General features: G+C 42.3%; 1 protein-coding gene and 1 long non-coding RNA gene across 4 annotated transcripts in view; one reads left to right on the forward strand and one right to left on the reverse strand.

Moving 5' to 3' along the window:
* Window positions 1–1,654, forward strand: part of LOC144539339 (uncharacterized) — a 182,224-nt gene extending 180,570 nt beyond the window's left edge. Inside the window, exon 3 of the long non-coding RNA XR_013504870.1 lies at window positions 1,534–1,654. This is a non-coding gene — a long non-coding RNA (uncharacterized LOC144539339). The remainder of the gene's footprint in view (window positions 1–1,533) is intronic.
* A 1,203-nt stretch (window positions 1,655–2,857) lies between these two features.
* On the reverse strand, window positions 2,858–13,657 carry tomm34 (translocase of outer mitochondrial membrane 34). Of its 3 annotated transcripts, none has more exons than XR_013504907.1 (9): window positions 13,394–13,657; window positions 12,291–12,439; window positions 11,524–11,623; window positions 11,263–11,415; window positions 9,651–9,832; window positions 7,524–7,671; window positions 6,431–6,557; window positions 4,588–5,548; window positions 2,858–4,119 (listed from the first exon to the last, which is right to left on the reverse strand). XR_013504907.1 is itself a non-coding variant. In XM_071922559.2 (8 exons), the coding sequence occupies exons 2-8, from the start codon at window positions 12,418–12,420 to the stop codon at window positions 5,447–5,449; spliced, it is 942 nt and encodes a 313-aa protein (XP_071778660.2). In that variant the 5' UTR covers window positions 12,421–12,439; window positions 13,394–13,657; the 3' UTR covers window positions 2,858–5,446. The 3 variants fall into 3 exon arrangements, 1 of the variants encoding a protein (XP_071778660.2); XR_013504908.1 differs by having other exon boundaries at window positions 2,858–4,126; XM_071922559.2 differs by having other exon boundaries at window positions 2,858–5,548.
* Window positions 13,658–13,934: the final 277 nt, after the last annotated feature.

Raw genomic sequence — 13,934 nt, forward strand, 5'->3', positions numbered from 1 at the left:
ATCTCTAACTGTTACCATGAAAAGTCAGACTGTTGTAGTTATTACCAAATCAAATTCAAACGGGAACAAACTCTTCATTACGCCGGGGACTATTTTCTGTGCTACGGAACTACTTTCCTGAGATGGAAAGCGTGTTTACGGCCGGCTTATTAAGTCGTTTGAGGAAAAAGTCGGCCGGCCCGGTGCATCGTGATGATGAAATATGTTGCCCAGAGTTTTTAATCATTTTTTTAATACAATCTATGGCTGCTGGGACATGAGGCTGCACTGGGCACCGGCTACATGGACGAGACTTGTTGGCAAAACAAATTCATTGCTGATTTTGTTATTTTCATAGGATTTGTTGACGGTAAGAAATGCATTAAAAAACACCGGCCTGATCCTTTAAAGCGGCCCGTCTCCAGATGAGGGACCTACTTCCTCAGCAGCTGTTAAACCTGAGAAGAGCACCACAGTACACACTTCTGATATTTAGGAATACAGAACCAAGAAAGTTCATTCAAAATCAAAACAGGTGTGGCCACAGGTGAGTATGGAAATGTTGTTGGCAATTTTTAAGTCTTTAAAGATTTGGAGAAGCATGAAAAAAATCTTGAGAAACTTTGAGGGAAGTCTGGAAGTTCACCAGCGTCGACTCTGCATCTTATTCTCCTGTCGTCAGAATTGTAAAACGAGGAGCGATGGATCTGCTGGACTTCCCCAGCAGAGTGGATCCCATCTTCCGCTGAAAACTGATCTCTTACAGAAGAACTTCACTTCAGTTTCCCTCTGAATTTCTTCTTCTCCCTCTAATATTCTCTTATCTTGAAGTATTAAAAACCCGCTCTGCCTCTTAATCCCTTTCCCAGCTCTTCTCTCTTACTTCGGTCACTTCAGGGTCACCGGTTGCTTTTAATGTTGGTGCTCTATATCAGTGGTTCTCAACATGGGGTCCGGGGACCACCAGGGGTCGTTGAGGGAGTTCCAGGGGGTCCCCAGCAAACTGATGAACTGTTAAACTTCACCATTAATTCAATTTACAAATTAACACAATTAGAAAATGTAGGAGAATGACTTTTTTGATGATAGTTTCTCTGTTATCTCTCTACCTACAATACAGATAGTCATGGGATTCTGCACAAAATCATATGTAATAGTAAAAATATTCTCGGATTTGGGTTTGAGGGACAAAGTCTTATCAAATGGGGGGTCCGGGGCCCAAATGTGGACTAAATTAGGGGTCCTTGATATGAAAAAGGTTGAGAACCACTGCTCTATATGAACTGAGGATTATCGCTGTCATGTGAAAACCCCCTAACTCCAATTTTGATGTTGGGATTTTTTTCCACACCATCCTTGGCCTGATGAAACCCTTTGAAAATAAAAAAACAAAAAGCTCCTGGAAAGTTGACATTTTTGGAGATACGATGTTTTCACCTGACAGACGTTCTTCTACTGTTGAGCTTCAGCCAAAATGCATTAAATGGAAATGCTGTTGCCCCTTCAGTCTGAGGCAAGAAGGGATGAAGATGCAAGAGATGGGAATATCTTGAGAATATTTTTATTGTCAGATATGATTTTGTCCAGAACTCCATGACTGTCTGTATTGCAGGTAGAGAGATAACAGAGAAACTATGATCAGAACAGTCATTCTTCTACATTCTCTAACTGTGTTAACTTCTTGTAAATGAAATAATGCTGAAGTTTTCATCAATTTGTCTGGAACCCCCTCAAGGACCCCTGGGGGTCCCGGGACCCCATGTTGAGAACCACTGCTCTAACCTGCCGGCTCCTGAGGCCAGATAACCGAAAACACGACAGAGTAAAGCTCACCTGGTTCTAAAAAAGTCCACAAACTGTCTCCAGTGTTTTGGGGGGACAGATTCAAAATGTCAAATAGTGATGTGTTGATTTTTTTTTAACCTTTATTTATTTAAGTCCACGGAGCACAAATAGTCTTTATCGTCACACTCTTTTTTTTTCAGCTGCCTCATGCTTCCAGTTCACAGTTCCACACATCCATCCATCCATCCATCCATACTGGGAGCTGCCCAGTGAAACCACAGTGCTCTGCTGGTGCACACTGGGAGCTGTAGGACCAGGTGGAGAACGAATATAGAATAAAACAAACGCTCTTATAAAACTCTCAGATCAAGCCCTCAGATTCAGTCTGGATTGTGTTTGTTACGGGTTTCTGGAAGGCGAAGAGGAGTTTGGATGGAGCTGAATGAGATAAACCAATTCCCATCATGCATCAGGATGTTGGCTTGAATCCTGAACACACACACCCCCCTTCCCCCTCCTCTCTTAATTTTCCATGTTCTTCTCAACAGCCTGAACACTTGTCTAACAGCCTGCTGAGTGCCTGCTGTGGTTTGATCGCTGACAACAAATGTTTCTGCTGAAACAGAGAGCATGATGGGTGAAAACACACACACACACACACACACAGGCTTCTGTAGGCAGCTTTGAAGAAATACATGACTGCAGACTACAGGCTACTATCAGGTACTTTATACAAACTGGCTCCTTGTTGCGGCAAAATTTGTTTCCCCTAAAAATGTGTTTCCCCTGGTAATAAAGGTGAGAAAAAAAACATTCAATTTTTGGGGACTTTCTTCCTATTGCTGGCTTTTCAAATGTTAAACCATTTTTTTTTAAACATTTCACAGGATTTACAAAAAAATGACAAAGTAACCCAGCTAGTTTCCTGATGATAAACAGAAACCAGGCTTGTTTGTAATCTGATCTCAAACCACAAGTGTCCATCGATTGTACAAGGAAGCTGTCAGGTTATAAATAAGTCTACTGGACATTTACTAACTATTTCCCACATGAGTATTTCCACACCTAGAACAAAACAAAGACACACACACACTGCCAGGGCAACAGATTTTTTTTTTTTTAAAGGGAAACAAATTTTGGCATAACACTTAATTTGAAATCGGACTTGTTTGGAGACGCTTTGGAGCAGAAACTCTTCTCCACAGCAGCAGACAGAGAGGATGAAGACAGGCACTAAAAGCAAGATGGACGCCAGCGACAAACCTCCATGGACAGGAAGAGGAAGGAGGAGGAGGATCATCATTGAGAAATTTAAGTTGTTTCACCATAACAGGACAGTAAATATGAAGAAAAATAAGCTCACAGAATGAGTACTTTTGAAATGAAGACTCTTATTTGAAGACAGTCTCGCTTGATTGAAATAAATGTCTTTAAACGTTTACATTTCCAAACAAACAGAAAGGAAAAAGCTTTGATCCTAACAGTAGAAATGTAGCTGTAACTTTATCGATAGCCGTCAGTGAGACAAACAGACTGAATCCAAGGTAGAGACAGTTTTAAACAAACAGGTTTTTGCAGTGAGCAGGAGACAGGCAGAGGGCGCTGTGGGGCGGACTGGGCGGGGCCTTAACGCTGACACAGGAAGTAGGCTTGAACAGGATAAATATTATCAACTGAATAAGCCAAATACTCACACATACTGAACGCCTCGGGTGAACAGATTCTGGATAAATGAGGAACCTGCTATCAGACTTTAGTACAGAAGATGTGAAAAAACGGCCATAAGCTTGGAATTCAAATGCAGAATAAACCTTAATTATCTCCGACGTTTGGCCTGATGAACAGTCTTGGGGATTCTTTTTTATATATATATATATATATATATATGCACGTTTCTGGTTTTTAGATTTCTTTTTTTTGGTAAGTGTGGTGGCTGATTTCTAGTTCTGCGTCGAAGGAGTCTCCGGTAGGGCTGCAACGATTAATCGATTAATTGTCAACTATTAAATTAATCGCCAACTATTTCGATAATCGATTAATCGGTTCGAGTAATTTTTTAAGAAAAACAAGTCAAAATTCTCTGATTCCAGCTTCTTAAATATGAATATGATCTGGTGTCTTTATAACGGGGAGATGAGCTGTCGTCCAGATGAACATCTGATCCTCCTCAGCTCGTCTCTCTTCATCTGCTCCATGTTGTCTTCACTGTCGGCTCACAGGAGGAGGAGACACCGAGCGACCAATCACAGCTCTCGTGGTCATGCGTCTCCCTATGCGCAGTTACAGTTGTGGAGAGGAGCAGAAAGCTACGGAGACACTTTGAGGCAGAACTATAAATCAGCCTGCACTTCTGTTCTTGCCCCTTTACACTAGCCTGGTAAGACCACGGATCAGTCTGGACTTCCGGCCGCCAACATCGATTTCCTGACATTACAATGTAACCGGGCCAATCAGGGACTGCGTCGTAATTGATGACGTGAAATACAGGCCGCCGCTGGCAAAACAGTAACGGCGTCTCCCGAAGCAACGAGCGTTAACGTTAACGTTAGTAGAGTAAACACAGCCATAAGTGCAGTTATTGCAGAAATAGACTCAATAACAACAATTAAACAAGAACAAGAGTACGCACTAGCGGAGTTTCTCGGCGGAAAAGACGTTTTCGCCGTTCTTCCGAGTGGATTTGAATTTGGATTCGCTGATTGGCTGACGGAGTTTGTTTGTCTCCGCCCACTGAAATCGATGTGGGCGGCTGGAAGTCCAGACTGATCCGTGGAGCGAAACAGAATGTGAGGTCACGTGATCAGGATGGTCTTACCAGGCTACTTTTATGATGCCGTTATCTTGTTTCTGTTGTCGTCTTTCTTTTTCACAGCCATAATTGTTTTTAATCATGTTAATATTAACAAAATTTGATTTGCAGAATTGATTTCCTCTACATAAATGGCCATAAACTTAAAGAAAACTTCAGTTCTCATGGTGAGATTTCAGTAGATTGAAGCTTTCTGATGTCTGTCATTAGCCCTCCGCTGCCTCAAATCAGTTCAGGAAGCTTTTATCTTTTTAACTTTCATGTGCAGTAGCTGCTTAAACCCAAAATTCACCAGCTACTTTCACTATGTGTACAGATACCAACCAGCTAGACTTTTAGAAAACAACAGGAGCTACAAACGATGGCTGGTTAAGCAGACAAACTAACCAGAAAAGCATTTAGCTGTTGGTAATTTATAATCGATAATGATAAAGGCTTATCCTACATCAGATTTACAAGTGTGCGGCCATAACTTCACATCTTCTAAATATTCATAAATACAGATGGAACTGGGAGGTGAAACCGTAACATAAAATACAAACATCCCCAAGGCTCGAAGTGTCTGAGTCCGGTCTTCCTGGTAATCCCTCTGTTCCCACCGGTCAGAGCTGCGTTTCCCAGCAGCATCGACAGACCGAGTCCATGTTTGTTCCGCTGCGAGTCAGCGGGTCAAACGTGCGTCCGGCGTGAAGAGGCTTCTGGGAAACGCAGCCCGGGTCTTTTGTGTTAAGCGGTTGAATCAGCTGCCTTCCACAGCCTGCCTCATTAAAACATCGTGACTCCTCCTCCTCCTCCTCCTCCTCCTCTCCTCCTCAGGCAACGCAGTCACATGACCAGATGTTACTTCTTCCTCCAGACTTCCCCCACGCATCATCATTTCTTCTTCTGGACTTCCTGCAGCAGCTTGAGGGCGGCGCCGTTCTTTGGTTCCACTTTCAGCAGGCTGTTCAGGTCCTCCACGCAGGATTTGACGTCCTGCAGGAACGACAACGACAAGTTAAAGGGAGAGCTGACTAAAATATGCAAATTCTCAAAACATTTTTTTTGGTTAGTTATAGGTGGGTGTAAAAAACAAAACAAAACTGCAGGAATCTGAAGTCGTTTCTACACTGAGAAAAGCCTATCAGTTGTTTTCTGAGCAACCAAACGAGTCGTTTTGCTCAGTGACAGAAGACTTGAGACTCGACTTGACTTGGGTTCTGGTGACTTGGGACTTGACTCTGACTTGTACTTTGATGACTTGAAAAGGTTTCTAAAGTCTTGACTTGAGATCTTGTGTTTGTGTAAATGACTTAGATTGAAAGTGATGAGATTTGTTCCAGCAGACGACTGAATTTAAATTCTGTTTTCTGAATTTGTATGGAATGATTGAATTTATTGAAGTTGAAACTGATTATAGAAATCAAACTCATGATGCTCTTACCAAGTTTTTATCCTATTAAAACCATATTGCACTGAAAAGTCCTAGATATTTAGTTTTCTTTAAGATATTAAATTGATACTGGACTCTTGATTTGTTCTGACTTGACTTGGTAATCTACATTTAGACTTGAGACTTGATTTGAGACTTGAGCCTCCAGACTTGAGACTGACTTGGGACTGGAGGGAAGTTAACTCAGGAACGGCTCTTCTCCTCGCTTCTTAAAACATTTTGCCTCTCCAGCTTCCCAAACCTGCAGTCAGGAGAGAGCGTCTGTGCTGAATACAGATGAAGAGCGTCTGCCTGGGAAAACCGACGTTTTTTTGTCCGCCGCCTCCAAACTTTCTCCAGACACGTTCAGGATTTTAACCCGACTCCTCATTAGACTGTGAGGAAAAAGCAGAGTGAAGCGCTGCAGCGAGAATCCCGGCTCTCACCTTGAGCTCCTTGTGAGCCTGGGCCCTCCTGTAGAGAGCCTTGATGTTGCTGCTGTCAATCATCAGCGCCTCATCACAGTCTCTGACAGCCTCTCTGTACTGCTTCACTGACAGGTAGCACAGCGCCCTGCACACACACACACACACACACACACACACACACACACACACACACATACACACACAAATTAGAATCAGAACTTCTGACAGCATGTAAAGTAGAACTCATAGCCAAAGAAAACTGTTTTTAACTTGAACCCAAAACAGACATTCACAAAATATACAGCAGTGCTGCAGCAATTAGTCGATTAATCAATTAGTCAATTGACAGAAAATAAATTCATTATAATTTTGATTTGATTAATCTCATAGATCGTTTTTTTTATTAATCATCTAGTCTATAAAATGTCTAAAATAATGACAAACGCCCATCACAAGTTACCAGAGTCCAAACAAAAAACCCAAAGTATTCATTTTATAATCATAAGCTGTAACCAGCAAATGTTTGGTATTATTTACCAGATAAATAACTAAAACGATTAATCTATTATCAAAATTATAATACTGAAATTATAATTTCTGTCGATCGACTAATTTATTAACCGACTAATCATTTCAGCACTAAAAGGGATGAAATGATAGATGAACAGACGGGTAAATGGATGAATCATAAATGGATGAATAAATGGATGATTTTGTAGGTGGAAGGACAGATGAACACACTGATAAATAAATAAATACAATAAATGGATAAATGAATGGATGGACTGATGGATGTGTAAATGGATAGATGAATCGATGGACAAATGGACGGATAGATAAAAAGATGGATGGATGGATAAATGGATAGATGAATAGACAGATAAATGGATGGATAGATGGATAAATGGATAGATGAATAGACAGATAAATGGATGGATAGATGGATAAATGGATAGATGAATAGATGTATAAATAGACAGATGGATGAATAGATGGATATATGGATGGATAAATGAATAGACAGATAAATGGATGGATAGATGGATAGATGTATAAATAGATGGATGGATGAATAGATGTATTTAGATGGACAGATGGCAGTGTGGCCCACCTGTTGGTGTAGGTGGTGACCTCGGCAGCGTTGTATTTGAGGCTCTGGCTGTACTTCTCTATGGCTTTCTTATGCTCTCCTTTCTTCACCAGAGCGTTTCCTTCCTCCTTCAGGATCTGGCCTTTCTTCAAGTCCTGATCACCGACAGCTGACAGGAGAGGGGGGGGGGCGAGAGGAAAAAGTTAGTTAGTTAGTTAGTTAGTTTCGTTTATTATCCTTTCAGAAATTCTCTTTGTGTCTGTGGCAACTGTCAGACAAATACAACCACAACAGAAAGGACATTACAATTAAAGACAGACATTTAACAACAAGGTGCTCCACATCAACATCACCAACAATCAAGAATTAATACAACAAAATGCAAGTGACACACACCTCATATCATCAGGATTTGTTTAACAGAGCTATACTGGAAGGTATAAAGGATCTCTGGGCACAAGGCGGTACCCCACACCTCCGTCCTGATGGTAACAACTCATATTCACCACAGAGAGGGTGTGATACATCACATCACATCAAAAAGAAGATGAAACAGCAGAATCTAGACCCGGACCCTCTGGTAGCTCTGATTGGCATTACTGATGAAGACGATCCTCATCTGACATTTGCAGAGCGCCACATGGTTGCCTTTGCCTCACTCTTGGCGAGACGCGCAGTCTGGAAAGATGCTGCCCCGCCCACACTTAGTCATATAATGTCCTGCCTTAAATTGGAGATGATACGCTTCTCAATCAGTGGCTCTGGGGAGAAATTCTATAAGACCTGGGGACCCTTTTTGACATAGTTTCATAACACCCAAACGACATAGTGTGACATGCATTCTAGCCCTGCCCTTGACACCAAAATAACACCTGACTTCATGGAAATAGCTACATCTTTAGTTTTATTTCTTTATTTCTAGATACTGTGCCTCGTACCTATTCTAGGTAATCAAGGGGGTGGGGACGTCTTACTTTATTACTGTCACTATTGTCACTGTTTTTATTTTTATATGATACTACATTGGTGTATATTTTATAACAATGTGGAATATGCCTGCCCAACCCTGGGAACTTTTGTTGAAAAATCTCAATAAAAAGATTTTGAAAAGAAAAAGAAGATGAAACAGAGGAAACACAATGACAAGAAGAAAAAGGAGAAGGAAAAAGAGGCAGAGAAGATCAGTTTTCACCAGAATTTCAAACATTCTTCAGCTGCTCCTGACAAACACACACACACACATCCAGTAAATACATCTACACACACATACACAGGGAATAAACCCATTACAATAGTATTCCCCCAAATTACTGACACCCTTATCCTGATGAGTAGATATATATATATCAATATCCACTCCCTGTGGAAAGAGATTTCCTGGACACATTTCACAATCTGGGGAGAAAAATAGGAAATACAGTTTGATTTTTATATACAGCATCTTTCTTTCATATCAGTCCAGAGCTGTGGAGGATTTCTGAACATCCAGATCCAAATTTCAGCCTTTCCAGCGTCAACATCACAGATATCACTACAGTGTAAATACAGTTTAACAAACAAGTGTATCACGACTTCTGCCTGAAACGTTTTAATGCAGTGTGCCACTGAAATAAAGGCAGAGTCCCGATAGATGATTGACAAGTGATCTCTTTCTCTTAAACATAAACACAAATTTCTCCCCTCTTCCTGGGTGCATTTCAAACTTTGGACAAACAGTAGTTGTGTGTAAACGCAGGATGGTTTGCAGCCTCGTTACTTTTCATCTGCCATGGACCGATGGCTGCGCCTGATTGGTCGAACACACCGCTCGCTGGGCTGCGCTTGGGTTTCTGTCTCCGGTTTTCAAACTGGAAAAACATGGCGGCTGGTTCGGAAACTTTCTCTTATTTCACCGAAACAGTCCATCTGCTGCTGAATCTTTCTTCATTTTAGATCGACAACAGCTAGTTTAAAAGTTTGTTCACGAGGTTTGAGAGGCGGTGAGCCACACTGGTCTCTCCTCATTTGCATAAAGTAGACTAGACCTCAACCAGAATGCATTGCACAGCCGCTTACATGGGAAATGAATGGGAAGCACGGAAACGACGGCACCTGTGAAAACATACCACGAGTGTGTGTTAATTCTCAGAACTAAACTCTCCTTCCTACCGGGTTTGTGTGTCTGCCGGGTGCCGTTGTGTTGCGGCGCGGGGTTCGTCTGTGCTGTGCCGGCTGCAGTCCCGCGGGCCTGCTGGGCCAGTTTCTCCCTGACGGCCAGCGGGACGGTCGGGATCGGAGGAAGCTTCTCCCTCCATGCCGGACCGTCCACCTCCGTCAGCACCTTCGTCATCCTGGGAAACAGAAAAAACACACAGAGATACATCTGAATCTGAATCACCTCATTTGCCAAGAGGACTGAAACATCCTGTGTGCTTTCACCGCCATCCACTCCAGCTACAGTTTCTAGACAAATACATGTAAAACAATGAGGGATAACAGTATCTATCGTTGGAGTTAACGATCTTGATCATTCAGAGCTGGGTGACCAACTGGACCAATTGAATTAACAGTGTTTTACACACAGAAAGCCCAACTAGGTCAAAGTTATAGATTCATTTTGTTCGTCACACCCAAAGCCACACTGAGCTTTCTGGTTTTGGCTTCATGGCTCTAACTTGAAGGATGCATACATGAAAACATTATATCTCTAGATGAAAAGCTATCATTTAAAACTCACATATTTGAGCTCAAAAAGAAACTGAGGATTAGACTGGAATCTCTCTACAGAAACAGATCATGCTTTACTCTCGAAAACAGGAAGGCAATTGTACAATCAACTCTTATATCTTTATTATATCAGTTTTGGATTACGGTGATATACTTTATATGCATGCAGCCCCTACTACTCTTCTACCATAATGCCTTACGGTTTATAACCGGGGATAGTTTCAGAACACACCACTGTTTACTTTATCTGAAATTAGGATGGCCTTCGCTTAGTGTTAGAAGGGAACAACACTGTCTCCTCTTTGTTTACAATGCATTACTAAATAAGTTACCTTCATATCTTACATCTCTTTTAAAGCTCAAATCTCTCTCTTATAAGACACGTGCACAGGAATATTTGACTCTTGAAACTCCCTTCATTAACACTGAACTTGGGGAATTAGCTTTTAGTTTTTATGCACCAGACAAGTGGACCAGGCTGCAGGAATTGCTGAAACTAAAACAGATGGTTTCACTCAATCATTTTAAGCTTTTATTGAAGGATATGGTAACAGTGGAGTGTTCCTGTTTCTATTGATCTGCAAAGATGCTTTGTGTTATATGTATGGCTTTATGTATTTTCTATATATTGTGTTTTTTTCTTTGTGATGCTTTATTGTTATTGTATTGTATCAGGGCATCATTGTAAAAGAGGGCACCCGCTCTCAATTGACCACCCTGAATAAAGGTAAATAAAACATTTTTTTAAAAATGGCTATGGGAGAAAAAATGCCCCAAAAGTTTATCTCAAGCAGTTAATACTGGAGTTACAATGGGGGGAAATGCTCTTAAAAAAACAAGGACGGGACATGATTTAGAAAATTGTTAGTCTCTTAAAGTCAAATGATTCGATATCTCCCAGCTGGTGTCATTAATTGTGCAAGTATTTCAACGCAGGCAGCAAACACTGCAGCGAATCAAAATGATCAATTACAATCTCTGTAATGGATCACAGAGAAATTTTCACGGGTTACGATCTAAGCCGGTCGTATCGGCCGCCCTGCGGCTCAGCTACCTGTTGGTGCCGTCGTGTGCGGCCGGTATGTTGCAGTCGACCTGCAGAGCCGTCTTGTAGTCGATGTAGGCCAGCCTGTAGCGCTCCAGAGCTTCGTAGGCAGCGGCGCGACGCAGCAGGGACTTCACACCGAACGGGACCAGCTCCAGAGACCTGGGACGGGTCCATAGTTACAACAATGTGGTTAAAACTATATAGTGCAAAACGATAGAACAGTAGGACACATAAAATGAAAAGCCAGATAAAAATAAATGCACTTACACATTGCAGTCTTTCACACATTCTCCACAGTTGCCATCCTTCAGGTAGCTGGCTGCGCGGTTTGAGTGCAAAATACTCAAATCCTCTGGGCTCTTTTTACCTGGACAGGAAATAAAAATCTTTAATAGGAGGAGTGTTTCACCGACCTGGGGACGCAATGTCAGTCCAAACCATTCTGCTGTCCGGTCAGAAGACAGACAGAAAGATGCGGAAAAAGACACTGATGATAGACAAGACAGCCAACAGATATTTCAGTAAATAAAGAGACTGACAGACCAACAACAGTCATTTAAAACACAGAACTAGCAACGGAAAATTCACAGAACCACAGACAGGAGACAAATAACAAAGCAACAGAGAGACAGACGATGGTTAACAGGCCGTGAGAGAGAGACAGGCGACAGACCATTAATGAATAGGTAAGCAGACAGACAGGTGACAGAGAGACAGGTTACTTTGAAAAGGACTGTAGCTACAAGTCACCAGAAGTCCATTCATCTCCTACAGACAGAAACTCGCCCGATGTGTGAACGCTCAACAAGCTTCTCGCCACGGCTGAACTTCCCACGGTCACCAGCCGTAAGCCAATCAGACTTCCACGCTTCCTTGTTTCCCTACCGACTGGCTTCCAGTGAAGGCCAGAATTGATTTTAAGGTTTCAAAGCACTTAATGGTCTTGCACCAAACAACATCTTAGACTTGCTTGCGTGTCATGAAGACAACTAGAACCCGTCAGGAATACAATGAGACAGACAGGCGATAGTTACCGGACTTCTCCAGCTCTCTGATGGCCTGGCAGTAGAGCTCGGCAGCCTCTCCATACTGGCCCGTCTTGAACCGCTCGTTACCAGCTTGTTTCAGCTCCGTCCAGGACTGGGACCTGCGCTTCTGAGGCATCTCTTCAACTTACTGTGAGCTGAAAACAAAGAGGGACGACACTGGTTAGAACCAGGAAATTAAAATACCTGTTTTTTTTTGTCTGTCAACTGACCAACAGTGGAAATTGGATTAAGACTTTAATAGCCTGCTGGTGGACACTTAACACACCTGTATGAGAGGTGTTATGTCTAGTCCAGTGTCCACAGCATGTCTTCTTCTATCCCTCTGCACTGTCTGTAAGGTGCTGTTGTCCTGTACCGTGTGTGTCAGTGTGTACTGTGTTACTTGGCAAGTTATCAATGTCTCTGCACCAATGTTACCAAGACAATTTCTTGTAATGTTACATCTATTTTATGATGCAAACCAATGTTGTGTCCATCAACTGCTCTGTGTGCTGACTAAGTGCCTTTGAGCAAGACACTAAACTCCTACCTGCTCACTCAGTCGCATTAGTGTCAGCTTTGTAATTTAAAGTAATTCTGGATTTCTTAGCTCTTTAAGCTAACTTGGTTTATAGAATAGAAAAGACTGGTTGAGTTTAACCTGGGTCCAAAATGGGCAGTAAGTAAATGTAAAAGATCTATCAGATACAGCTAGAAATAACCAGTATTTATCTGGACTTCATTCTGGTTACAACATGTAGGCTATGCCAAATTATCCAGTTAAGTCTGAGCTAACGTTGGTTATGTTTGGTACCTAGCTGCCTGTAGTTAGCTAGTTTGGTGAGTTACCGTCGTGCTATTTATTATAACTAACAGCCTAGCTTGAAAGTTTGATATATCGTTAACTTAAGCCTGGAGTTTGTTTAAGAATCGAGAGGCATCCGGTCTGTGTTCCTGACCTGTCTTTGTTTTATTCGGGTGGTTTGTCGGTTAGCTAGCTCGCTAGCAAGGCTAGTCCAAGTGATGTTAGAGTGCCGTTTTAACTTAGCTAGCAAGCTAACCATAGTACCATTGCTGGCGAATGCTAATATTAGCAAGCTCACACTTACCGGCTGCCGGTTAGGAGATAATGCTAACGCTAAGGGTTAGCAAGGCTGCTGCTGGCTGTGTTCCTCCTCTTCAAAACAAATGACTCAGTCGAAACGGATGACGCCACCTAGAATGATTTTCACCCCAAACTCGGTATGTTATTGATGTAAAATATGTATTTGAAATGTTGTTCTCCTCTCCGTGTTCATCTCTCTGACCCACGCTTCCTGTGCTCTCCTCAGCTGTACTGTGTCTGATGGGAGGGGGCGACCGGGGAACTTACCGGTTGGCTCTAGCAAGTTCTCAGACTGTGTGTGTGTGTGTGTGTGTGTGTGTGGGAGGGGGGTGGGGGGAAGGGGGGTACAACTACTGTATCACTTTCGCTTCGTCTTAATGCTGCGTTCAAGTCGTGTGAAAGGTGACGTAACGCGCCCTCTGGCGGCCATATTGGAGGTCCTCAGCTCCTGGGAACAACGGCTGATAACAGATGATTGCGTTTAGAAACTTATGACTCGGCCGTCACTGATACATCTGATCGATGATCTTTGATTGCTTCTGATC

Source organism: Centroberyx gerrardi, chromosome 5, assembly GCF_048128805.1.
Source record: "Centroberyx gerrardi isolate f3 chromosome 5, fCenGer3.hap1.cur.20231027, whole genome shotgun sequence".
Lineage (NCBI taxonomy): Eukaryota > Metazoa > Chordata > Actinopteri > Beryciformes > Berycidae > Centroberyx > Centroberyx gerrardi.

Excerpts from the sequence above, each read along its gene's own strand:
- tomm34 (XM_071922559.2), bottom strand. The coding sequence starts at position 12,420 with ATGCCTCAGAAGCGCAGGTCCCAGTCCTGGACGGAGCTGAAACAAGCT. Across the intron at positions 9,833-11,262 it reads GCACACGACGGCACCAACAG|GATGACGAAGGTGCTGACGG; the intron begins GTAGCTGAGCCG and ends TCTGTTTCCCAG. Across the intron at positions 7,672-9,650 it reads CCGGCAGACACACAAACCCG|CTGTCGGTGATCAGGACTTG; the intron begins GTAGGAAGGAGA and ends CTCTCCTGTCAG.